Source organism: Diadema antillarum, unplaced genomic scaffold, assembly GCF_040938485.1.
Source record: "Diadema antillarum isolate AM-2024a unplaced genomic scaffold, OU_Dant_1.0 seq00000570_RagTag, whole genome shotgun sequence".
NCBI classification, from domain to species: Eukaryota; Metazoa; Echinodermata; class Echinoidea; order Diadematoida; family Diadematidae; genus Diadema; species Diadema antillarum.
In genome coordinates, this window is record NW_027271508.1 from 172,503 (window position 1) to 200,467 (window position 27,965).

The window sequence follows — 27,965 nt, forward strand, 5'->3', positions numbered from 1 at the left end:
AGGCCCCGTCATATTTCTGACATTGATTTGTGATATCCTCAGATGATAATGACCATTTATGTTTGTGTTTAATGTTTGTTTGTCTTTTTTTTTCAAACATAAGATATGGTTGTATATATTTTGTACCTTTGTTTTATTGTCAATCATTTTGTAATCCCATCACTGAGAAAGTGGAAATATGAAATAAACTTGAAACTTGGTACTCCTGTGCGGTACTGCTGTTTGGTATTGTCCTGTGGTAGTCCTGTGGTATATGTGACAAACTACCACAGAAATATCCTATGATATTTTCTTTTATCGTGTGGTACTTTTATGTGGTACTGCTGTGCGATACTATGTGGTTTTGCTGTATGGTACTCCTGTGTGGTACTGAAGTGCGGTATATAATTGTCCTGTGATATGTGTCCCAAAATACCACGTAAACATCCCGTGTCCCATGTAAATTGTGAATGAATGTTTTTCCAAGCCATACACTTTATAACGTACATTGCACCCCCTCCCCAATCACTTTTGGGTCGGTCTGCTGTGACAAATCTGCAAAACTACATTCCAACATGCTGCAACATGTGAAAGTTTCTGTGGTTATTTTGTGGTAAGCTGTAGTGTCGAGCCACTGTGTGACTTTTAGGTGAGAAACCACATAATCTAGAATTTCACACTGTTACAATTCAGCAGACACAATTTCCCACATACTGCAATATGTGACACAATTGTGGATTTTGTGTGCCAAGCTGTGGTAGCTGTGATTACTATGTGACTTTCGGTGCTGAACCACATAGATTAGAATTCCACACTGTGGGAACTCTGTGGAAACACAAATTTCACACATTGCAGTTTGTGACACACTGTGGTCATCATATGGTAAGCTGTGGTAACTGTGATTTCTATGAGATTAGCATGTGGTGTACGTCACATAGTCTTTAATAGACACTGTGCACTTACGTGAACACATCTTCCCCACAGACTGAAACATGTAGCACACTGTGACTATTATGTGGTAGCTGTGATAACTGTATACTACTATGTGACTAGTGGGAGATAAACCACATAGTCCATCGTTTCACACTGTGATATCTCTGTGGAGGCACTATTCCCATAGACTGCAATATATTATTATGTGACACACTGTGGCTATTATGTGGTAACTGCATGTCATCATATGATAAGTATGTGGTTAACCACATAGTCTGAAAATTCAAACGATGACAGCTCTATGAACACACCATGCCCACATACTCCAGTATGTGACACACTGTGACCATTATGTGGTAACCTGTGGTAACTGTGTATGACTATATGGGTTGTATGTGGTGAACCACATAGTTTGTAATTTCACACTGTGACAACACTGAACACAGTGTATTTACACATTTTACACATAGTTTACTATGTGAACACAGTGTGGTAACACTGTGTTTGTTCCATAAGGGTTAGAACCAACACTTGCTGTCGGGCCAAAGCTCGGTGGTCTATTGGAGATGACGCCTGTCCGGTGATCGGGAGGTCGTGGGTTCGAATCCTGCTCGAGTATGTACGCCCATGATTTTTTCATCATGGCTACTACTAAAACACTGATCAATTCAGTGCTTATTTACGTCGATGAAGGGCAATTTGTCAGTCAGTTGCAGTGCTCATTCTTGGTGGCCATTTTGGCGGCCATTTTGAAAAGCTAAAAACCCTCATGGATGCAAGAGTTGCATTATCCACATTCGGTTCAGCAACCTAGAAATAGGGTGAAAGCACTTAAAAAAAAAAAAAAAACATTTTGCCGACAGCAAAACAAGGTTAAGCCTCTGTCACCCAACTAAACTGGTAAGTATTCTCATTACTGACCACTGATCACGTGAATATTAACTCGATCGGGCAAGAACAAAGACTCCTTGATGTAGATTATGTGTCTCCGACTTAGAATTCGTGAATTAGCTTATAGTACATCTAACCAGTCAACCTAAGCACTACATTTCATGATAGAAATAAAGTTTGCTCTGTCCGAGTCAAAAAGTTGATATAAGAAGGATCCCGGAAAGGATCACTGTCATACATTTTGACTTGTGAATCATTTATTACGAAATAACGAAGTCTAATGACAAGTCAAGGTTGTTGGTTTTTTTTTCAGATGTCAGGATGATTTGACTAGATATTGTTTCTTTTCAACTTTTGCACTATTTAAAATTCTTTTTTGCTGGGACACTACGTGGAGAAGGAGGAGCTTAGATTATTCTTTACATCTAAGAACAAACGACGGTGAGAAGTAGTCAGACAAAGCAAATGATAGGTATATCATTACAAAAATCAACCTCTTTATTGTTACGAAAAAGACATTAACATCTCAAAATGTCTTGAAAATATTATGTTTCAAAATATGACACAAGAGAAGGCCATCAAAAGGATCATGCAAACATATAAATGTATGTTTATTGTTATTTACATGTATATGTATATATATGTATATGATTATATGCATGAGTATATAGATATATACATATATATATCAAGCACACACACGATTCTTAAAACAACAATAACAATATTTCACTTTTTTCTTCTCCCAAATTTTAATATCTTAAGCTTTCTTTATCAAAGAAACTTATTTGAGAATCTTTTCAACCTCATATCCTAATGATTATCAACAAGGGGTTGGGAGTGCTTTAGTTAATAAAAGCAGTTATTTTTGAATGTGCGGTGAATCAAATTAAGAAGACTGTATTTGACACTTAACCAATTTGCAAAGGTCATTTATAACGTTAATAGAAACAACAACCTTGTTTGTTTTGCCTGAAAAGAATGAGCCTAACCTTTGGATTTCGGCGCCTTTTTTTAACTTATGTAGAAATGTTTACATACGTTTTTCTTTCACAATAATGTGTCAAAGTACGGTAATCCGGTGTGTCGATCATTTTACTGCTGTTTTTGTTCACAACCTCGTTGCGTGGTGCCCGTTAACTCTAATTCACGCAAGATTGTAATTGATTTGAGTAGTTCGTTTACCATCAAGGTATGAAAATAAGATTCGAATGTGCCTTTTAATCTGAATACCAGATAAGACATGTTCATTGTGGCCAAAGTGTCACCATCGTTAATCATCTTCCATTAAATGTCATTAAAAATTTAAGCTAGCTTGTCTTGCTAATGCTACAATAAATTAGGTGATAACATTAAACTTTTGAATCACATTACAAGGTTTGCTTCACCATAGTAGTGACGGCAGCAATTATGATAATAAGTAATATTTTATGACAAGTAGCATTCGATATGTTAGGAGGGCAGAGTTCGTCCAGTAATTATTGTCCAGTAGCCATCGGCATAGCCGTGGATGCAAGATTCTTGTCGACATTTATTGTGACGTTCCCGCTATGGCATGTACTGATACTGACAGATGAAAGAAATTTCTGTTTCGATGCTGGAGGTAACCCACGTGTTGTCCGCCCTGTTGTCAAAGGAGTGTACAGCCTGGATGTGGGCATTTAGCTGAGGTTGGTCCGGCTTGAAGCGGTTCCACGCACGGGGCAGAAAAGGCGTGCCATCAGCCCAGTAGTATCTGCAAGGAATTGATTTGCAAAAAAAAAAAAGTGATAGACCCATAACGACTTGTCTGACACGTGGTTGTCTGTTAGATTTCCTGCAAGCATTGACCTTCGTAGAAGTGTGATGTCATTCCGTTTTCAATTTAACCTAGCAAATATAACATCAGAGAAACAGAACGGTAGAAGTTTATTTCACTGTAATCCGACGTTACACGATGTAGTTATATATTCATATCGGTTGAATATGGTTCGTTTTTCCGGAGGTCCGCAATTTCGAAAATGGAATAAGGTTCGTTATTCCGAAGGTTCATTATTTCGATGATTCGTTAATCCGAAAGCGAAATAAGGTTCGTAATTCCGAAGGTTCGTTATATAGTATGCACCTTCTTATCATTTTTGGATTAACGAACCTTATTTCATTTTTTTTTATTAACGAAACTTGGGAATAACGAACCTTATTGCATTTTCGCTCTAACGAACCTTCCGAACAACGAACATAATTTTCGGATTAACAAACCTTCGGAATAACGAAATTTCGGGATAATGCCACAAACGTTCGCATTAACGAACATCTATATACGGATATGTATACGGATTTTGTGTGTCTCGGAATATTGAACCTTTTGAATAGCGAACCTTATTTCATTTTCGGAATAACGAACCTTATTTTATTTTCGGAATAACGAACCTTTGGGATAACGAACATCACTCGTTGTATCGGTAACAAATACATGCGCAAGTTAAAAGATGTAATGTCATTGCCTCACAAACCCCTGTTGACTTGTGCACAAATCCGTTTCAAATGAGGTAGAGTGTACAATATGTTGTGACTTTTGCATCAGAATATTTTGGTTTTGCAATAACTTGGCGATGACCACTTATGAAAAAGAGAAATTGCTAGATTTTAAGTAGATGTAATGCTTACATTGTCTCTTCATTTTCCCTTATAGGTGACAAAACGGGAAACTTAAACACATTCTTTTATTTCTTCTGTTGTGTTTGTCTATTGAAGAGTAGAAATCAAAGTTGAAAGGTTGTTGTCAAGCATCAGCTGAAAAACTGCATGCAATTAATGTGCACTATCTTTATCTATGAGGCATGGACACTTTAGCACCTTCCGGAGGCATTAATGAGATCAAGTTAGGATAGAAAGCCTATCAAATGTCTCACTCATTGTTTCTCCTCTCTGCAAGGCCCATCCAAACTTTATTGTTGCCACCACCAGTGTATCGCAGCCAGTTGTGCTGAAACCTGTTGTGTTGAATGTCCTTGGTAGTGATGAGATATCCTTTTGGTGCTAATGGGCTAGCCTGGTAACTGAGACATTTTAGCTGAGCCTGCAACCAGGGCAGCCTCTCCCAGAAGTACCTGTAGGAGACACACATAAATAGAATTACAAGTAACCATAGTAGTTATTATGACCAAGTAAACGCTAATCTGAGCAACATTACTTTTATTTTCGTTGGAAGCCTTTTAAGAGAAAGACTGCGAACTTTTATTTTCAGTTGAAGTTTCCAAAATCAGGAATACACTTGGATCCATTTCAATAAGTGCATCCATCTGTTCGTGCCTCCATCTATTTATGCAACTTGTCTGTTCATTGATTTTTGGGGAGACATTTTGTCTCTGTTTGAATGAGTGATTTCCCTGAACCATGTGTCCTGTGTGCCAATGCTACTGTGCCAAATAGCGACTTAGCGGCGTCGAAGCCGCGTAAGTCATAATGATATTATAGCCGAAGAGGCCCACGGATATATGTCCTGAGAAATTTGCTTCCATAGGACACTTTCAAATGAGCAGCGTCCTGGTGCCGCCGCGTCCGCCATGGCGCCACATCGGTGTGCTCTACTATATCATGGAGGTGAAACAGGCTGAACTCTCAACATCTGTAGTTTGGAGTTTAGATTGAATTTGATTTTTGAATAACCGCTCTCTGTCCACCTGGTAAGTCTTTATTTCTGAGACATGGTCATTATACCACCTTCCTGAGACGTTAATGAGATCAGGTTAGGATCTCGTGAGACCTCGTCTTCCTGATTTCTCGGGGTCTGAGAAGACCATGAAGGCAACAGAAAAGACAAAGAGGCGAGAAACGAGTTCTCGTCATCTCAATCTCTAGGTTCCGATAAGACCCGAAGGTTTGTCCGAGATCTCGTCTTCCTGACTTCTCGGGGTCTAAGAGGACAAGGAAGGTACTAGAAAAGACAAGGAGACACGATCAATCGTCATTTTCAGCTTTTGTTGTCTTCGTGACTTCCAGGTCTGAGAAGACGAGAGCCGAGAGCTTGTCATTTTGACATTTTGGGTTCGAGAAGGTGCGATGAGAAGGCGAGTGATGAGATCTCGTCTTCTCGACATCTCGGGTACGAATAGGCACAAAGTCATATTCTCCGACCAGAAAAGTTGAGAACAGGATCGAGATCTCACAACTGTCCTTCTCGTCTTGTCCGACCCGAGAATTCGAGAAGACATTTCATATCTCGCCTTCTAGCCTTCTCTGGCCCAAAAATGTGGCGGAGGCGAAGAAACATCTTTTCCTCTAGGTGGTACTTATTAGCTTCCGTATTCAGGAAGACATTTACATTGCCTTGCATGAAACATTATTTCTAGCTAAGTTAATCGTACACCTTGGGCGAAAATCGATTTCCCTTTTTGATGCATCAAACCATCTGAAAGTTTAACACTCAAGGGGCATGTACGAAAAAAAAAAGCTTGGACTATTACTCACATGAACATAAGAGTCGTGCTTTAATCAGGCACTTTGTCTCTTAATGGTTTCAGTAAGCGCTCTTTTGAATGCCGAAACGTGCAACTACAATAAGTATTGTCTCTATTGTCTTGTTGTAAAGTTGTTCATAATGGCATTATAAACTGACTAAAGATCTGTAATCCTATACAGCGCCTCTCAATTATCTTAACATATTTTGTCCCAGGATGCACCCACCTTACGAGTCCAGGGCCGAAAACAAAACCCTACGACACTCCCAACTTGACCTACCAGATTATGATTCAGCCACTGTGTGAAAGACTACGAAACAGGAGAGCTAAATTTAAATAGAGTCCTGCTCCCAGAAAAAAAAAAAAAGATGTCAGAGCAAGTTTTGAGCAACCTGTTAATTTCACTGCCACTTGAACGTGATTTCAAATAAAACTGTTTGCGTGCTATCAGATTTTATCACAAACAAAGGAAGGTTACTCAGAGTCCCGTCTATATTCATCACCGTCGACGTCAGGAGACAGGAAGTGCCTGTAAACATTCTCTCATTAGCAAAAGGAAAAAGAAAAAAGAGAGAAAATGTATCCCATCCCCGCTACACCTCCCCTCCCTCAAATTATCACCCTCTCCACGAAAATTAAAAAGAAAAACAACACACTGGGGACATAGGGGTTGAGTCGATAGACTCACGGGAATGCTTCGTAACGCGCATGGGGTACGTCATATGCAGATAAGTTGCGTGGCTCACCATTTAGGAAACACACTGACTTTTCAGATTTCGTCAGTGCTTTACAAAAACATCACAATATAATCACACTATCATTCCAGGTGGTATTTTCTTATATCCTTTTGAAAATGTAGTCTAGAAGTAGAGAGATAATCGTCTCGTAAGTAAAGATCTTTCTGGAATGTCTTTGCTGCCGTCACTCAAAACATCTCATGGTCATGCTCTCTTGGACGTTCATTCCAGACTGCAATCGCTCTTCTGTGGAGAAGGGGGTGGTAGATTCGTAGTCGGCAATTAACATTGATGCCAGAATGGTCCAAGATTTGAACCCACAACCTTATAATAGTAAACCCATAACCAACGAACCAATGCACCTGAATCTGTGCGAAACAAAGAATGTCAATATGGAACCCTGCATAGCACTCCAATTTGAGAGTCGAATTTGAATTTCATCTGCAGATAAAAATCTGTAATACAAAGCACAGTTTGTTCCAAGTTCAAGTTTGGCAATATGAATAAGGAGAGATATATCATAGGGCTTCACATGTTGTCTGAATAACTAAGGTACCTTTGCCATTTGTCAAAAAAAAAAAAGGCGTGGCTACTTTATTGTGTACATCTTATATGATGATGGAAAATAGGATGTTGTAGAACTCCAGATCGACTTTTTATGCATAAGGCATGCGAAGTCATCTTTGATCAGGACCACTATGGTGGTTTTGTAGAGAACCCTTGGACGGCTTGGAATGATAGAGCAGAAGTAGCTCATTGGGATGGGACCTCCATTATACGGTGACTAAGATGCAACCGACCGATCCTCCTCGCACGTGACTGTCGGATCCAGTTTCCTGTCACTTAGGGTGTACCTTTGTCATCCTCCCTCGGGATTCCAGATTTAGCTGTCAGTTCCTGTTGCTCTCCAATTATAGAATACTTACATGTCTTGAGATCCATTAAATATTTATTTCTAATAACTTGCCCAATGTTCACATGAAAAAGTTAATGCCGTACGAGTTGATTAAACAAAATAATAGCAGCTATACTGTCTTTCGCGTCGAGACCCGCTTGTGCAGCAATAGCATAAAAGTCATGATTTTCGAAAGCATCCTTGCCAAGGGGTAGAGGATTGATAACAGGGATGATAGAAGGGCGGGTAAAAAGGTAGAAAAACAAATGCAAACAACAAAAAGAAAGGACAGACAAGCGGATGTATATGTAGGTACAACCCCGAAGAATAATGAATCTAGGAGAACTTGGTGTGAGTAGGTGGTGGAGAGTAGCAACAGAATGAGATTAAATCAGTGAAAGTGATGGTTGCAGTAACGACTGAACAGGACTGGTAGTAGCACTACTAAAAGTAGAGCAAGAGTGATAGAAAAAGAGGAAGAGGAAGACGTTTAATTTTAGGTTGGAGATGGAAAAGCAGAGGGGCATTTTGCAGCGTTATTGTAATCTCATCAACAAAAACAGGGTTAGATCGGTTGAAGCAGAAATACTTCTCCTGGTGGTGACACAGGTGATGCAGCGGATGCAGATGTTAAAAAAAAATGTTGAAGTAGTATGAAAAGAAGGGATACGGTGGTATTAAAAGCAATGCTAACAACGATGACTATAGTAATAGAAGTAATAGCTACAATAGAGCAGTTGTAGTGGGTTGGAGATGGAGAAGAAGTTCGACACTTTTTATCCGAGTAGTGTAACTGTAAGCCTATTGGTGTATCATACGTATATGTGATATAAGTACATATCAAAGTATATAAGTAGAAGTACAAATAATACTGCTAGAAGAAGTAGCTTTTGCGCGAGTCGAAGGCGTAGTGGTAGTAGCAGAAGTACTAGTGATATCCATTTGCAGATTGGCAATGGTAACCGGGTTGGAAACCCGCATGATCCATCTGAACCCATCGGAAGCTGGATTGATGATAATTATATTTGTAGGTTCTTCTATTCCTTAGCACAAATTATAATTGATTCATTGCTTTTTCTGTGTCCGACACAATCTTCAATTCTCACCCTCGAAATTTTGCAAACGCAGATTTTAAGCCTAGAATTAATTCCTCACTGCGTTGATTGCTCCTTAGATCCGTGATTACGGTAGAGTTTTCGTAGATGAAGCTTGATGTCATTCTACAGATTAATGAATGAACAGGTCAGGTTCTGTCCACTTTTCTTTGGTGTTGATGTTCTTAAAAATGTAAAAGCACTGATGTGATTGGATGTCACTATACAAAGAGATCTGTCGATTCATCTTTTGTTATAAAATTTGGTGTTTTAATTTCTAGTGCATGTTTACCTCTATAGGGAAATAAACCAACAAAATCCTCAATGATGAAAATATGTGTCACTCTGGTGCCACGGTATTGGGGAAGTCTCTTCTCTGGTGGAACCAGAAAGACATCAGCATGTTGAAGCTAAAGAATATGTCTAGTTATCCACCGACAAAATGGTTGATAACATCCAAACTTACTTGTAGCAGAACTTTCCAAAGTTGGTAAATCCCGGTTGACAGCCCTGCATCGGGTAGATATTTTGTCCCGGTACCGTCTGTCCATACGATTTAACCGCTAAAGCGGACAGTATGAAAACTGGAATCAAAAGGTTCCTCATGGCCCTATAAACGGCTGAGACGAGATGTGCTCAGAATTCTCTTCCGATCTGTTAGTAATATCCTCTCGATCGGTGCACTCTCTTTTCTTCAGTCTGCAGTTTAACGAAGCTTGTTATAGAACGGCGAACAATGTATGCAAATAGTGATGGGCAATGCCTTGACCACGAATCTTGTTCACAAAGTACTTCACGACTCCGAGAGGTTGATTACAAGTAATGATGATAGCACTGGACTTGCCAAGTGGTTAGAATGTGGGAGAGTGGGACGCTCCGCCTTTCGCCTACTCGCACTAGTCACCTTTCATCACCAAAGAGTAAAGCACATCTGCACGTGGTCTCAGCGAGGATCTATTTATAGGGCGCGAAATCTCCTGGTTTAAGCTCAATAGTCTCGGTGAAAGACATAGTGTCTATTTCATTTTCCTCTGCTGCCGCCCCTCATTGCATCTGTCTGAAGATGTACCAATTAGCCGAGGCGGAACTGCTTGAAGGTGGTGAGATTGTCATTAGCATTATAGCAGGGTTAAGACGATGAGCGCCCTACATTGACAATAAACATTATTTGTGTATGTACCAACCCAAAATACGGTGTTCTACAGATGATGATGATGTAATAAAAATGATAATAATAATAATAATAATTATGATAATAATGATCGTTGAGTGATAATGAAGCTATTGATGGAGGTGTACAGTAACATCAAATATCTGTTGACTGTGCATCTGAGCTCTGTACATTATTCGTCTGTTCTTACATGGTGAAAAGAAAATAAATCGCATTCCTTTTGTACAAATGCGATGGTAATTTTGAAATGATTTTAAGCCATCATGATGACTCAATCATATCATTCTACTGCGTATCTTTAACCAAAAAAAAAGAAGATTATTATTACGATATAGGAACTGTAATGACTGTGTTGTTTGAGCGTGTACGGGTTACATACTCTCGTATTTTTGCCATGTACATGGAAAAAAAATGATTTTAAATGCCCGTCATATGCTTTTAGCATCGCGGTTAATTGATTAATTCTATTTGTATTTCTTTTTTTGTTCTTATTTGAGGAATTAGTGTTAGAGTGGGAACGTTCATTCTCTTTTTTTTTTTTTTTTTGTAAATCCAACTCCCTAAATACGAAAAAAAAGTAAAGTCCCAGAAAATTTCTCTGCTTGTATTGGGTGTCACAATGTTTCAGAAAAATGCACTTCAATGTAAACATTAAATGCTCAACCTAAATTGATATAAAAAGAATAGACATTTTCAATTTGTAGAATATAGATTGCTGAATGCGTGTCATGCGCATTAAAATAAAGTTTTAGAATCCTTGCATGTGTAAACAGAATAATGAAAAGACAGTGTCTGTGTGTGTGTGTGTTGTGATTGAGAGAAAATTGCCGATTGATATAAGCAGGTTAGTAGAAAAAAAAAATAGTCTACATAGTTTCTCACACCGTACGCTTGGAGCAGGTGTGTCTAGTGAAAATCGTGAAAGAGAGTGTGTTAATTTCTCTTCCTTCACAGGTTCACTGCCAATCAAATAATCAAATAAATTTATCAAGTTGGCTAACCAATTATTGTACAGAGACTCACAACCCCAAGGTAACGCCTGTAGCGCTGGGAGGTGTTTATTTTTCACAGTAATTAAAGACTACACGTCACAACTCGAGTGCAGAGGAAGGAGAAAATTAAGTTTATAAGCTCTGTTTAGACTGTTAGACGGCTACGTATTTCATCTACGATCCCATGTCGCTTTTGTTGGGCAGACAGCCTATAATGACGCATATAGCTCTTGTTGGGCATGTTGGGCAAAAGGCGACATGACGCACTTTAATGTACAGAAGATGCTTTTCGGAGAATGCGGAGTAATCGTTTATTATTATTATTGTTGTTATCATTATCATTATTATTATTATTATTATTTTAGAAATGTTTCCTCTGCTCTTCCTTAACCGACTCTTTAAAACACCTATGCAAGGCAAATGCGTATTGACTTTTGTTGATTCGTCTACAACTCAATATTACTTATGTATCCAAATGAATACCGTATCTAAATGCGTGTCATATACTTTACTATGATTTTTCTTCTACTTTTCTTCCGATTACTTGGACAAAAACAAAAACCTTCAAAACCAAGATTTTGTCGATGACATTATCTGTCAACCACTGCAAAAATACTGATATGGTTAACAAAATAAATGGCTCACGCTTGATTGATATTCGTGTTGCCACATAGATGAATTTAAACTATTTATAATTCAACACAAGTCAGCATGCATTCACATTGCATAGGTCCTTTAAGTGGAGGAGGAGTAGCGGGCCCTTATCTAGACTTGCTTCTTTTCGACCGCTTCCTGAAATCGCCTGCTCCTGATGAAGTCTTGCCCCCAAGTGTTGCTCCCCCCCCAAAAAAAAACAAACAAACAAACAAACAAACACACACACACACACACACACATGATTTCATAGAACTTGACGTACACTTCCACACCATGTTCAAGTTGAATTTCAAACCACAGAGTAAAATCAGAAGAATATAGGGAATGGTAGACATTCCATCGAAATTGGGACCGAAAAAAACGAATGAATAGATAAACAATAAATAAATGTAAGTTAGAGCTTTCACATGGTGTAATCGAATAGCGCTATTGGGCGCAACCACAACACGCAAATTAAAACAGGTGTCTGATATTACTGTTTCGCGAAACTATATGGAACATCATGATTTCATTTCTATTGCAGGTATTATTCTATTTTAATAACCACCTTTTATGATGGCGTAGAAATGCACTTTATGTAAGACCGAATGCATTGCACTTCCAGGTGTTCCTATCTATAGGAAGAAAGAAAATAGGTAAATATGCGCAAATATGTACCATTTAATGATCCTGGGTACTTACACAATATCATATTTTACAGCTGAGGAGTTAATTAGCAAAATAACCCTGTATCACGAAAATGTGATGGGATGATGTTATTACTGAAAACCCAACGTTGATAGATAACAATTTTGATAAGCATTTTCTTTTTATCATTAAGAAAAGAAAATCTTGATAAAAGTGTTAAACATTCTGACAAAACTTTTTCTCGTATTTTCAGGCACTTTGTGATTTTGACACAATTTTTTTTTCAGCCTACGTTTAGGGATGAAGTGTTTTTTTTTTTCTTGTTTCAAAAATGAAATGAGTGAAGGTTATGAGGAAGTTGATGATATTCTAGTAAACAGTATTATCGTATTATCGTATAGCCGATTCTCCGGTTCATTTAATGTTTCACAAGTGAGTGAGATTGTCCCTGAAGACTGTGAAAATTACTCGGGTTAATCCATTTTACATACAAAAAGGAGACACAAAGACATTGCTAAGCATCAACCAATATTTCTTTGTTATCTGCTCAATCTAAAGTATCATAAAAAATTGATACATTATAGAACTTTGATTTTTTTTTTGGCAATCCTATGAAATATCTTGTAAATTTGTGTTTGGATTTCGTGAAAAAAAATATATAAACCTCTCATGCAATACAAGGTTTCATGATAAAAATAGCAGACTCCCTCGACAATATCTCTCACATGGCTGGCATCCACCTGGACTTTTTATTGGCTTTTGTATAACTTGGGTCAGTTACTGCATGGACCTGAGTAATGTAAAAACATGATTTTAATCAATATATTGCCGCAAATATCTTTCTCTTATGTTGGTTAAATTATATCGATCCATATTAGTATCCTATACCCAGACACATTATAATGAACAATAGTGATGAATATCACCTATCCTTGTCACGGAATTTGAAAGTAAACAGAAGACGTTATGTTAAATGGTCTAAAACTTTGGGTAACCTCCCATATTACGTCCAAACATGCCCCTTCCATTTATGCAAAGGAAAACTTAGAAGCTTCCTCCCACAGTTTTCTGTTCGCCTTTCCCACCTTGCATAGATTAGCCTATACTAATTCTTGTCACTTGTCAATTCTTGCCACTGTTTTCTTATTCATTGCCTGTATAGTTTGATAACAGGCAAATTGTAGAAATGAGTAAAATGTTAAAGGGAAAATATTTTGTAAGTACTGTAATTGAGAATAATCTATATCGATACTTTTGATTAAGACTGGAATATATTCATTGTTGAAGCCTTTAACTCATATATTTGATTTGTCATTAATAACAGAAATTGTTCCAGTAAAAGTCAAAGTTGCTAAAGTTATTCTGATGTAAAAAAGAAACATAACGGTATTTCATTTTAAAAAAAATCAACAAATTTCAAAATTACCATGTTTCTCAAACGTCCTTGAAGAAATAGTACATAAGAGTTAAAATGTATATTTCGTTATATTATAATATTCTATGTAATTCTCAATAGGAATTTTCCACTAATTTTTCAGCTGAAATGGCCCTTGTAGATCTCCGGAATAGTATTCCTACTTCACTAAAGTGATATTTTTCTTGCTATTGGTGTTTTTCTCGATTTTTCCAAAGCTTTGGATATGATAGATCATGAAATATTAATTAAAATGCTTGACTGTTATGGTATTTGAGGTCTTTCTTTAAAGTGGTTCATTTTATATTTAATAGTAGTGTTATGAACACTTAAGTTACATTATATAAAGATACTCTATCGGATACATTGTGATATTTTGCGTAAAGTCCCCCACGTTTCCACAAAATAGGGTCCTTGTTATTTTTTATATTTATCAATGATTGGTGTGATATCGTGTATGGCCAAGTTTATTTCATAAGTTGATTCTGTTTTATTGATTTTTCATTTTGATTCAAATGAGTTGATGATAGATTCGAATAATGAGTTATTCAAATTGTCAAAGTGGTTTCGTGATAATGAATTGATTGTAGATTGTAGATTGTGAGAAAAAGATTTCAGAATTTGAAGTTTGTGATGTAAAAATGAATGATGTAAACTAGTCTCTAGTAGAATGTACACACTTTTTTAGAGGTTAATACAGTGCGTATCCAAAAAAAGAAAAAGAAAAGGGTAATCCAACTTTGGAGGGCTACTATTTCATAATTGTCAGCCATGGAGAAGGAATAATGAAGGTCTCACTGGATGGATGAGATCTTTCAATGAAATTGGTCAAATTAACAGACCAGCTTGCATGACTGCAGGTTTGCATTTAGGGTTTCTTCTAACCTTTTATGGTCCATACCCTTCAACATGGCCATGTTGTTGATAACTTGGTCACTCGCACAAAGGTTATTAAACCCATTATCCATTGATCCCTTCATATTCAGAACATGATTTGTCGCTACGAGCTATATATTGAATATGAACAGAGAAAATGGACCGTGTGGGTTGGCCTTGTAGGAGTGACCACGTTATCGGACAGGTGGCTATGTTGCAGGTTTCATATGGACCATGAAGAAGAAACCCTGAACACAAACCTAAACGCAAACGTGCATTCGCACAGTTGGACACTTTCATCGACAGATCTCATCCATTCAGTGAAACATTCATTGTTCCTTCATGTGACACTCAAACTTGGAAAAAGTGCAATTTGTCATTGTCGTTAAAGTTCATGTGCTCAGTCCTGCGTGACATATATGTCAACATGATTAGGCACCAATGGAAAGAGGAAGAGTTCCTCTTTCCTCACAACCAACATTGTGCTCTCCATAGCTGACAATTAAAAAATGGTAGCCCTCCAAAAATGGATTACCTATTTTTTGATACGCACTGTATTGACTGTGATTTGAACTGGAAAAACATACAAATAGCCATGAGAAATATTGGCGTAATAGATATGCTAAAGATTATTTCATGAATACCAATGAATGTTTTGATTTTGTTATATAACAGTTTAATTTTATCTCATTTCAACTATTGCAACGCTGTATGGGCAAATATCCATCCCTCAAATTTACTTGGCACATTTAACCTTCAAAAAAGAGCGATTCGATACAGCACAAACGCTCATTAAAAAACGCCCTCAATGCCTTTGGTTCTGAAAATGAATGTTTTAAACATACATTAACTAAATAAGTTTAATACTCTTATAAAACATGTATACGTTTAAACATAATATGCTTTTGTTACATTAGATATTTTCTGATATCTTTAAATTCAATGATAAGATTCAAAGTTATAACACACGAAATAGTAATACACATTGTAGACATCATTTGTTTAAAGTAAATAAGATGTATATAATGCACACACTCGGACATACTTGACCTTCAGTAGGAAATTTTACCAGATAGTTACAAATTCTCCCACTATTAATATCTTTAAGAAGAACCTTAAAAGATATTTGTAAGATGGTTTAATTTTCCATCATGGAATACACGGTGATTGTAAATTACGGTTTCTTTTTTTTTCTCTTTGATTTTATAGAATAACTATCATTTAATTCGATAGTTTTTAAAAAATGTTGGGGGTTGTATTTTTTTGTGTGATATTTTCATCTGTTTCATGTTGTGATCGTAAAACAATGTTGTTTCACCTACTGGTTTTTCTTGGTAACTTTAAGTTTAAGTTAAAAAAAAACACATACACATGCACACACACAATATTTGAGTCTCCAAAAGCTCGAAGCCCCCCCCCCCCATATAGGCTGTATATAGGTTTGTAGATACTGTATTTATTTTATTTCTTATAGTTATCTATATTGTTCTGTTTATATGTTCGTAAGTTGAGTTTTATATTTGTTCTTCCATTCCTTCGAGATGTGGGGTCCGCTACTTTATTCCAAGCCGAGCTTTTTAGTGGATTCCTCAATTTCTTTTGTAAATATCAACTTCTACCCTGTATTCATGATTAAATTTCTTGTCAGTTCATGAAAAGATTACTGTATTTCTTTAGTTTGTTTGTTTTTGTTCTTCTGCATATTATAATTTTCCTGTTTATGGCTTCTTCTTTTTTTTTTTTGCTGATGGAAATGAAATCAGTTCATTTGTATTCAAATCTACTAAGCACCCCTCTCTTTGGAACGTCAACTGGAATTAAAATAGGTTTAAAGATTTATAAATTGCAAAGAAATGTTTGATGTTGCTGCCGTTTAAAAAGTAGTGATTACGTTCCTAAGTGTCAAAAGATATCCATGTTACATGCATTAATATACCATTTTCTTACTATATACAATGGCTTACTGTACATCTCTGTGTCATTTTGTAAGAACACGCTAATGAAAGCTTTCCAGTCCGAATGAGGATCCATTAAGGGAGACTAATTCAGAACTCTGTTCTCTTTTTCTACCTTTAATACACATACACACTCACGCACACTCACACACACACACACACACACACACACGCAACCCACATGAAAATGTAAAAATATTTATATAGGGTGCCTATTGCCGATTGAGAATTCATGTCATATATGATAAGGGCGTTAAGTTGCCACTAAAGCCACAGGGTTCGAGGCTTCTCAACGTCCTTATCATTCTTAACGGACGTCATAAAGTTAGTATGTGATCGCGCAATACAATCATGGGTTACCTGATTCATGTAAATAACATGTAAATATACAAGTAAATGCATAATTTGTATGATTATCATATGTATGACGGCGTTCTGTCTTTATTATCGTCTCATCAACTTTTTCAGATTTAAATATGCTTTAAAAAATTATTCTACTATTTTGTGTCGCATGACTTTCCTGCAATAATTTCATTCCTTTTTAAAATTTTTTGGTACTTAGTTAGTGTGACAACATATACCAGACGAGACGACAACAGGAAAGTGTAGGACCATTTTACTCAATATGTCACTTCGAAAAGGAGATATGACTATTCTACTGTTTTTTAACAAACTCCTAGAACATGATGACAATAACATAGGCAGTAAGTAAAAGAGGTCATGAATATCATAACAAACTCCTTGTCTTTATTGATAACAAAACTACTGCAAAACCACTGTTTGCCCATTGACAATTTAAGCCACCATCAATGGACTGTTCCGTTTGTCATACTAAACTTTCATCAAATTTTAGCAGCTGAATGGCATAGATCGAACACAAAATTGATAATAATAGAAATAATAATGACAGAAACAGATCATCAGCTGTGATCTTACAAAATTCATTTGAAGAGGGAGACAAATTGAAGAAAATTTACACGTCAACCTTCACCCCTCTGATTAATATCATCTTGCTTCTAATGACAGAAATACTTCAGATTCTAGAAAACAGGAGAATAAATTAGGAATGGTGTTTTGTGGTGTCTTTTTTATTATTATGGCAGCAATAGTACACTAACAAATATTTTGATTTCGAAACAAATTACGTACATATCTCTATCGTCGCTCTCTGTCAAAATGTTATGTCAATATTCCCCGAGCGGAAATTTCTTTGTAAACTTGTAAACACTCAAGCAGTAGAATAAATGTTGCATATGCGATTTCTTACATTAAGGGCTGCAGGTCCTTTTTCATTTCAATGAAGAGCATGATATGTTTTAAGGTGTGTTAAATGAATCACAGCCACCTAAATTGTCATTCCCGTCATTGAAAGTGACAGTCATCTTCACATTATAGTACGCCTATCAGCAATGACTCGTGCGTTTAACATTCTTCATTCCGTTAGTGTTGAGACGTACGTTTATCTATCAGAATCACGTTCCATATCACAAAAAAAAAAGAAATTATATTGTCCGTATTTTTCCTGACTGAAAAAAATCAGAACGGCAACAACAGTATTTAATGATAGAAATCATAACAATTATGTCCGCATTCTCAGTTTAGCTCGTCCATATTCAAATTGTGACTATGGCATGTACTGATACTGACAAATAAAGGACATTTGTGTTTCGATGCTGGAGGTAACCCACGTGTTGTCCGGACTGTTGTCAAAGGTGTGCACCGCCTGGATGTGGGCGTTCTGTTGGGGTTGGTCCGGCTTGAAGCGGTTCCACGCGCCAGGCAGAAAAGGCGTTTCGTCAGCCCAAAAGTATCTACAAAAAAATTTTGTGCAAACAGATATAATATCATTATTTGTCAAATGGCAAAGGAGTGATTATGCTGTTGTCGTTGGATTTGTTCATTTCAAACGGGTTCACTTTTATTATCGCTATACCATGTATACTTCCGACAATGGTATTTGACATTAATACGATGATACAATAATTACAATGCAGTCATCCAAACCCGTTTGCCATGATCCTGTATATAGCCTCGTTCCCAGACAGGACGGGCCCAGAGAGAGAGAGAGCGAGAGAGAGAGCGAGAAAAAAAACACGTGAAAACAAAACAAAGTAAAAAAAGCAGACAATGATAATCAGCCGTTCAGACTAGCTTATGAAAGTTTTTGGTAGTTCACATCTCAAATATTACAAGAAGACATTTGTAATGATCATACGTTATACACCTGTTCTGACCGGTGACACGACGTTTGCTCCTGCGGCAATTGCTCCGGTCCTTTTTTCTTCAAGGAATTAGGGTTAGAGCTAGGGTTGGGGTTGCGATAGAGTTTAAGGTTAAGTTTGATGTGAGGATTAGGATAAGGGTAAGTGTTAAGTCTATGGGTAGAATTTATATCTAGTTTGGTGGGCAGATATTTCAAGGGAGCAATAGAATTGTCGCAGGAGCAAATGTCATGGAACCGTTCTGGCCAGTGTAACACTCGCAGTTGTTACCATGTTTAATACCTGAAATTCTTGCAAGCTATGATATATTGTATAATGCTTGGTAATGTTTACTTAATATTAAAAAATATATATATATATATATATATGCGCCCAGGTTGTTCAATTCATCTTTGTTCCCAAAATGAGATGATAAGGAAAATGAAAGACATATAAAGGAGTTGCCTTTAATAGTTATACGAGGGTTTGGGTCTTAAAGGTACCTATATGTTGTCTTAAAGGTTACGTAAAGGGATGGTAAAGTATTGGTTGAGATGGAGATTGGGCTGTTAACTTTTTGCGAGATAACAAGAAAACACTTATGAAATAATTCAAAGTATACCATTCTAAGAGGAATGCAAAGTTTAGTAGATGAAAATCGGTTTCGGAATGGCTGAAACATCCAGGAACAAAGTAAAGCAAAGGGATCCTAATGAAAGTACATTTCATTAGGATTGCTCTGTTTTGGATATCTCAGCCATTTCAAAACCAATGTGCATGAAATAAACGTAGAATCCGTCTTGGAATTATATGCTCTTTCATATTTCATACAAAGGTTTCTCATTATCTCACTAAAAATGTTAAAATCCTAAAGTTAGGTCTCAACCAAAACTATACGATCTCTTTAAGACATTAAGTGGAGATACGGTGTGGTTCCTGATAATGGCAACTGTTCATAAGCTAATGATAAAAGATAAAACAATATTTCATAATAATGGTCACGAGGGAAGAGAATATCTGTTATGTTCGCAAATAAGAAGAACATTTCGTTGCCTTCCTTCACTGGCTGTAGCATTATTTGTAAAAACCAAGTGGGGTTGGTAGCAGTCATTACAGCACCACAAGGACGATATACTCAGTATTGGCAGTAAAGACAGAAGATAGCAAGCTCTAGTTCTGCGACACAACGTTAAGACTACGCAGCGCCTCCTCCCGGGTTGGACGATGGAAATAGTTGTCCCTCGCAGCATGAGTAGAGCACCATTTTTTGCCTGGCGTCGTCTTTGCGTTCACGTCGCATATCTAAAGCTCACTATACCTCTATAACGACCCAAACCTACGAAGGCAGCGCAACCGGTACATAATGATGTACTATGTACTGTATAATTATAGAGAATTCAAGAGGGTGGTTTGTGTTGCATACCTATGGGTATTCCCCCGTCTGTAGCACATAACTGATTATTTGTAATTATACTGAATGATCCAATCTCTGGACTTGACATGCTACCTCGTTTCCATGGTAATTCCCGTGGCATTATAAAGCATTACTATTTACCATTTGCAGATTAAACAAAAACCCAACTTTAATGCCTCAACATAGTTACAAAATGGGAGTTAGGGATCGAAACAACCAATGTAAAATGTAGACCATCATGATTAATGTTAAGTATTGTTAATTTTTTTTTTCATGAACAATGGTTATAAAAATTGTTCCTAGCATAACCGTCTTCAGTTATGGTTTATTGAGAAAAATAGTGATATCTCCTTACATTTTAGGTGTTATTGCGAGATCTTTATAGGTATATAGGATGTTTGGTAATACAACTGACCTACACATATGCCTGAAATATGATAATTCGAACATATCTTTTTTTTATCACTGCTCCCAATAGTAAACAATACCTTTAAGCTTTACGGATGGAACAAATGGAAGATGGAATGTTCTGTATGTTTAAATGTTATCTATATGACTTACACATCGTTTCTTTTCTCATATAGTCCCATCCAGATTTTATTATTGCCGCCGCCCGTGTATCGTAGCCAGTTGTGCTGAAACCTGTTGTGTTGGATGTCTTTAGCAGTGATGACATAACCTTTTGGTGTGAGTGGGCCCGCCTGGAAAGTTGCGCATTTTGCTTGAGCCTCATCATAAGGCAGCCTTTCCCAAAAGTACCTGTCAGGAAGGCAGAAAGAAAGAGAGAGAGAGAGAGATTATAATTCAACGATATCTAATAAAACAACAACAACAACAACAACAACAGCAAACTTAAATGAGGACCCTGGTTTCTCTACAGGGTGGTTTGTGGCTGGTAATGCCAGTATTTCAAATTTGGTAGGAAATACTTTTTGCATTATATAGGTTAATAACTGGAAAGTAAAAAGTATTTTTTGTCCAGATCTTTCCAATTGGAAGGCAGTGGGTTTTTTTTTTTCTCTTCAGATGCAAACAATCCACTGGCATGGGCTTTCTTGTCAATATTGCTGAGTTCTGTTTTTATTTCTTTTTGTGTCCATAGAATATTTTTGCATACATACATTTTTCTGTGCTCTTAATTTGAGTATCCGCCATGCAATCTATTCTCAGCATCATAAAATTTACCCTATTAACTGCCATTAACTGCTTTATCTTAATCGAGCGTTTGGTATTTTGCTTTCGGCCTTATTAATTACCTTCTGGGAGAAATCCTCTCCTGCCAAAGTTTGTAATCTCTCAACAAAATAGAAGTATTGCCCTTCTTTGTGTTAGTACTTCAGTTCCCCTTTTTAACGACCGCTGTATGTTCCATTACTTTGCATTTTCTTTTTCTGTTCTCCTTTGACCATGCGTTGAAGTAATTGTAGATGTGTTACCTGTGTGCATATAGTCCTACACTACATGGCCCTGTACAAAAAGAATATACCAACAAACAAACAAAAAGGTAAGCTGCACCAGGTGTCATCCCTTCCTAAATAAGTGATGATAAAAAAAGAAAACTAGATAGGATATCTAATTGGACATCTAGTTTGAGTAGTAGGACATTTTGTCTTTGCGCGTAGGTCAAATGCGCATATACAGGGTAGATCCTTCAGATGATATATTTTCAGGACAGAATTTTGTGGGTTCTAGGTTATGCTTTTTGCTCTTTATGAGGGTTTCTTGTAGTGATTTTAAACGAATGTCAATGGCGAAACTCGCCGACGAATTTCAGCGCAAATACAGAAAAGACCAGAATTAGTTTGCGTAGAGATACAATCAATCGGAAACGTTCACCTCGTCTTAGATATCTCCTTTTCACATTTTTCTCATCTTTTGAAAGTTTCTTTGCTGATGATCTTCAGTATTTCCTAAATCACTTTCTATTGTATTTTAAGAAAACTGTAAGACAGTAAAGTGTAAAAAAAAAATCTGTCAATGTAATACTTCTGTAATAAACGTTCAGGGGTGAAAAGTTTAAAAAAGAACCAAAGATTCCTTTATTTTAAGTGTCGATTCTAAGTTCTGTTATCTCTTAAAAGATGATTTTACTTAACATTGCATTTGTATAACGTATGAACGTTTAGCTGCCATACTTTCACAAATCCTTTCAAAACAGGTGTAAAGTCTTGCATGCTTCCCCCATTTTGATATCAAGGATAAAGTACGCAACGTGAAGAATTCTATAGTGATATATCTTTTCTATTCAAATATTAAGAAATACGTGGCATCTTGGTAGTAAAATCGAAACCTCATTAACAGCAGTAAATTATTAATATATTCATATTAACATCTCGTCAGAGACATCAGAGACATAGCAAACTACTTAGATCCGTGTCATCATCCAGGTAAGCAAGTAATGATGGATTAATATCACTAGCACACTAAGAGAAGAAACAAACGAACTCACTTGTAGCAAAACTTTCCAAAGTTGGTGAATCCTGGAATACAGCCACTCATGGGGTAGACATTCTGACCCTGTACGCTCTGCCCATGAGACGAAACAGCGATAAAGATTGAAATCAGTAGGATCTTCATGGTGTAAAATGGCCAAGATGTAGACAAGACCTTTCAAATAGCAATACCATGCAGTTCCGGTTAAGCTGGTTTTGATACGCTCCTTATCTGCAGGCTGCTTTTCGACTACTATAACGACGAAACGTAGATGGGGAAGGCGACCGGAAAGACAGAGTACCTTTCAAGTGTGATGACACAGAGCATTTTGCTTTAAAAAAAGGAGTACACGAAGGCTCTGTAAGCTGATGTAAGTAAATCATGAACAGGCACCGAACTTTGCTGACACTCACCCGTCACTTTTCATTAGCACAGAATAAAGTAGATCCGTGCTTGGTTTTGGTGAGATCCTTCAGTAACAGTATGAAGGGCAGGATATCACCTTGTCTTAAAAGCTTAACAATCACTGTGCAAGACATCTTTTGTTGTTGTTGTTGTTGTTGTCGCAGAATGTCTGTTTAAAAACATACCAATTAGCTGAATGATTGAAAAACAACAACACTGTGCAATACATGGAGGATATGCGAGGCCATTAAAGTGTTTGACTGAATGACGGAACATTTTATAAGGATGAATGTAAATGATTCTTTTTTAAGTATTCAACTATTTTTAAGTAGATGAAAGAATTTAAAAAGAAACTATACAGTCAATTCCTTTGGTATATTGATATCAGTGCATGAGATCCAAAAGTTTTGAATACATCATGGCCCTAACCTGCAACATCGGAAATAACAAGAGTTCATGTATATACATATGGTCGTTTGTCAAGAATCTTCATAAACTGATAAATTCGTAACTATAAATATATCAAGTACCACGGAAGGTCTTCCATGCAACGTTAATCTTATAGCGGTATGCTTGTATGAAAACGTTTGTATAAAGAATTTGAACATTACATCCTGAAAGAAAAACAAGTATTTTGGAGTTTGGATTGCCATGTATACACTGATACATGAAATCATTAAATCAATCATGTACTGTTGCTAAGCAAACGTGAAAATGTGATACCAACGCTTCAGGGATTACAAACAGCTTAATCACACCAAATATTATCTAAACGAAACTCTACAAGAAAAATGTTATTCCTCATTATTTTTTTTTTCAGAACAGTGAAAGAGCACGTTTGGATTGATAGTATTCTCGATTTTCATAAAATGTACATGGTTGATACCCAAATCATCAAGGGTCCTTTTTCGACAGAAAAATTGGTAATGTTCTTAAATCCGAAGATCCTTTAATCCGAAACTGAAATGAGGTTCGTTATTCCGAAGGTTCTTCGTTCCGAAACACACAAGTGCCGTATATCTAGATGTTCCATAATTCGAAAATGGGATAAGGTTCGGTAATCCAAACAGTTGTGGCTTTATTCCGAAGGGTCGTTAGTCCGTATATGAAAAAAAAATCATAGTCGTTATTTCGAAGGTTTAATCCAAAATGAAAAAAAAATCATAATTCCGAAGGTTCGTTTATCTGAAAATGAAATCAGGTTCGTTAAGCCGAAAATTAAGTGAGGTTCGATCGTTGATCCAAAAGTAAGAAACATAAACAAAACACCAAAAGGTGCGTATTGAGGAACCTTTCTTATTCGCTTTCAAATTAATGGAACTTTGGAATAACGAACCTTATACGTTATAAGCGTATGTGAACAATCTTGCTACCTGCATTATATCCGAGAGGAAGTTTTATCCTGGAATTTTCCTGGAACCTTACGACTGAACAGGCTTACTTTTACCAAGGAGATATTAGAAGAGGTAATCTATCATAATATTATTTCAATCAAGGAAGTATACTACAAGTGAGCTCGGCTAGTAGCAACCTCCTTGGTCCAATACTACTGTGAATAGATCTGTGTGTTTATTGAGAAAGTTGTATTTTGTAATTTTGGTCTTGCGTAATTGTATTTTCTTTCTTTGTGACATTTTCATGAGAAATATGAAAATAAGTTTATATTGAAAATTGAATTTGAAATAGAAATCAAGCTGCATATTGGCGCCACTTGGTTTGACAGTCCTGAATTATCATATAGAGCTATATTTCCATTACATATTTTGACAAAACTCTGGACAGACAGGCTTTATTGATAGATCTTGCTCTTCCGATATTACATTTGATTGATATGACTAAGATATGATATGATATGACATCATGTGATGATATCATATGATATCATATCATATCATATCATATCATATCATATCACATCATATCATATGATTTGATATGAGTATAAATTATCTCTTCATTCGTTAAGATAAATTTGTTTCGAACGTGTGACGTTAGTCGCTGGAAATAGCTAGATTGTCTTATACGAATGCACGAAACGACGCTGATGTTTGAAAGTATGTATAATATGTATGCAATATCATATATACAGTATGTCCCCCCCAAAAAAAAAAAAAAAAATCACAATCAGATTTTCGCATTGATAACAACCAATATGATTAAACTGTCTAAATGCTACTTCAGGGTCTTAAAATATAACATCTTAGCTCTATTTTGCAGAAATCCCCATTCAATTTGGTTTAGCGGTCACAGAGAAATGTGAAAAGTTGCAAAGCATGTCATGAGTCTGATTCTTCCAAGTTTAGCACTTTGATGCTTTTGTGTGTGAATACAATAGACAGAACTTGGAGGGAAGAGATTCTTGACATCCTCTTCAAAATTACTCATTTCTCTTTGACCACTGAAGCAAATCAAACGGGGCTTTCTGTAAGATGTGGGCAATGAGTTATAGTTTCATACCCTGAATTTGTATTTGGATTGATTCACCATTTTTAAAGATATCATTGCGGAGGGTCCCGTTGTAATTTTTTTTTTGGGGGGGGGGGGGACATACGGTATATGTATGTATATATATATATATATATATATATATATATATATATATATATATATATACAATGTATTATATTCTTCCTTATGGCGATATGAAACATGATGTACGCTGTTTTCTAGAATTAAACATGAATTTCAGGGAGAAATGATATTCTGATATTCTTCATCAGTACATGTATTCCATATAGCGCTATGATAATCAATTTATCACCATCAATTATGTATTTATACAAAGGATAAACTGTAACCAGCAAAATGTAGAACACGTGCGTTCACAAACGAAACTCATTCGCCATAGACATTTTCCTCAGATGACACGAGACAATTGCACAGGTATTGAGGGACACTCGTCAGCAGACATACACTATGGGTATCTGACTATCTGACTATAGGATACAGTAGATGACTCTGTAAAGATGAATGCATTTGAATTGAATTAAATGCATTTGAACCGAATTGAATTCAATTCAACTGAATGCGTTTGAATCAAATGCGTTTGAACTGAATTTGAATTAACTTGAATGCATTTGAATTGAATTGAATTGAACTGAATTAGGGATTTTTTTTTCAACCCTTTGAGGAGAAACAAAAGAAAGCGTTCAGAGAAAGGAATTTACAAGCACAAAAACACACACTCATGTGCACACATGAATGTATCCTCAAAATAAAAACTAACGCACTAACATTGAGTATACCCAACGCAGCCTTACATAAACCCCATAAGTGCTATAGAGTGGTGATGACCGGTGTCACCAAGTTCTTTGGGGGAGTGGTTCCTCTTATCCCACCTGTCTTCCGTAGATTTAGAACACTCCATTAAGTAATCTCCGACTGATACAGCTCCAAACTACTGATTGACACTTTTTCGACACTCATTGCAAATTTTGTCAGGAATTTCTGAATCGAGTCAGGAAGTTGTTCTTTAGCCTTGCTAGATTACATAACGGTTCGAGTGAATTCCTCACCGAGTATTTAAGCTGATAGCGAATTGTCCATTTTCGGCATTTTCCCTCCCATATTTTGATAGATGAAAAGACATTGGAACACCATATTCATCAGGGATAGCGTGGAAATAAGTATTCTTCATGACACTAACTGTCAATACGGGGAGTGTGAGAGTTGTGTTTGTAACAATAATTGCGTCTGTCATGTCACAAATAACATCTGAACCATTTCATTCTCATCGGTGAGCGAGCTTTTGTGTTATCAAGGAGGAAGGAGGTTCGAGAGATGGAGTTACAACTGACTATAATTATTCAATCAGCTGTCAGTTTTTTTATGAATGGACAAAAGAATTCAATAGGTGCATTTGTGCCTTTGATGTTCGATGCTTGAAGCCGCCATCTTTCTGAGCAAGCAATCTGAAGATTCATTTTTTAACGCTCTGAAGATTCATTTTTTAACGCTAAAATAATATCGGGTATATGCTGCTCGTTTATATATCAAATGAAATGAAATTTCACCTAATGATAAAGCATATAAAACGAAAGTCAATTTCGTTTTCGAAAATATGTGCAAAAGTGTAAATCTGAGCTGTATTTTGTGAAAGTGTTTGAAATTTTACCCTCATGGAAAGCCGGTTTTATCACTTTTCTCCTTATTTCCGCAAAATGAAACTAATATGGTATCATCTTCAAGTCTGCATGGTTCTTTATAAATTACAATATTCCAGATTAGCGTACAGACACGTACAGTCGAGTAGTTTTGATATCTATTTCAGCAATATTTGAGCAATTTCTATTCGCGCACCCCCGTGCCTTTACCATTGTCTACCGCCCATCATTTGTAAGTAGGGATAGCGAAAAGTAATCACCATCACAAAGACATATCATCCTTGGAAAGTGGCTGGTGATTATGCAATGAGACACGAGTCAATTGTCTTCGCATCTGAGCGGCAGCTCCAGTTTGACACATACTTCAAATATTTTTGAGTGGCGGCTTCGAGCATGGGATCAAAGCGAATAAGATTGTTGTGACTCCATCTCTCGAACCTCCTTGCAAGGAGGTTCAAGAGAATGGAGTCACACCCGTCGCTTATCCTTTGCTAAATGTTCGATGCCGCCACTCGAAAATATTTGAAGCATGTGCCAAACTGGATCTGCAGCGCAGATAAGAAGACAATTGACTCCTGTCTCATTAGGCGTTTTCACATCAGCCCGATGTTTCGAAATAGCGCGCTATTTTCTGACTTGGGAAATTAAAAAATATCTCGAGCTTGGATTTTTATCGGGCTGGTGTGAAAACGCCTATTGCATAGTCACCATCCACTCTCTGGGGAAGATATGTCTTTGTGATGGTGTTT

At 36.7% G+C, this 27,965-nt stretch overlaps 2 protein-coding genes across 2 annotated transcripts; both read right to left on the reverse strand.

The window, feature by feature from the left end:
- Positions 1-3,343: 3,343 nt before the first annotated feature.
- LOC139735334 (lithostathine-like) lies at positions 3,344-9,574 on the reverse strand. The gene is made up of 3 exons (XM_071646081.1): positions 9,435-9,574; positions 4,695-4,892; positions 3,344-3,538 (listed from the first exon to the last, which is right to left on the reverse strand). The coding sequence occupies exons 1-3, from the start codon at positions 9,572-9,574 to the stop codon at positions 3,352-3,354; spliced, it is 525 nt and encodes a 174-aa protein (XP_071502182.1). The 3' UTR covers positions 3,344-3,351.
- An 8,710-nt stretch (positions 9,575-18,284) lies between these two features.
- Positions 18,285-22,852, reverse strand: LOC139735335 (lithostathine-like). The gene is made up of 3 exons (XM_071646082.1): positions 22,725-22,852; positions 20,837-21,034; positions 18,285-18,471 (listed from the first exon to the last, which is right to left on the reverse strand). Exons 1-3 carry the CDS (start codon positions 22,850-22,852, stop codon positions 18,285-18,287), a joined length of 513 nt encoding a protein of 170 aa, XP_071502183.1.
- Between the last annotated feature and the right edge of the window lie 5,113 nt (positions 22,853-27,965).

Excerpts from the sequence above, each read along its gene's own strand:
- LOC139735334 (XM_071646081.1), bottom strand. The coding sequence starts at position 9,574 with ATGAGGAACCTTTTGATTCCAGTTTTCATACTGTCCGCTTTAGCGGTT. Across the intron at positions 4,893-9,434 it reads TTTGGAAAGTTCTGCTACAA|GTACTTCTGGGAGAGGCTGC; the intron begins GTAAGTTTGGAT and ends TGTCTCCTACAG. Across the intron at positions 3,539-4,694 it reads GCAGAGAGGAGAAACAATGA|ATACTACTGGGCTGATGGCA; the intron begins GTGAGACATTTG and ends AATTCCTTGCAG.
- LOC139735335 (XM_071646082.1), bottom strand. The coding sequence starts at position 22,852 with ATGAAGATCCTACTGATTTCAATCTTTATCGCTGTTTCGTCTCATGGG. Across the intron at positions 21,035-22,724 it reads TTTGGAAAGTTTTGCTACAA|GTACTTTTGGGAAAGGCTGC; the intron begins GTGAGTTCGTTT and ends CCTTCCTGACAG. Across the intron at positions 18,472-20,836 it reads TATGAGAAAAGAAACGATGT|ATACTTTTGGGCTGACGAAA; the intron begins GTAAGTCATATA and ends ATTTTTTTGTAG.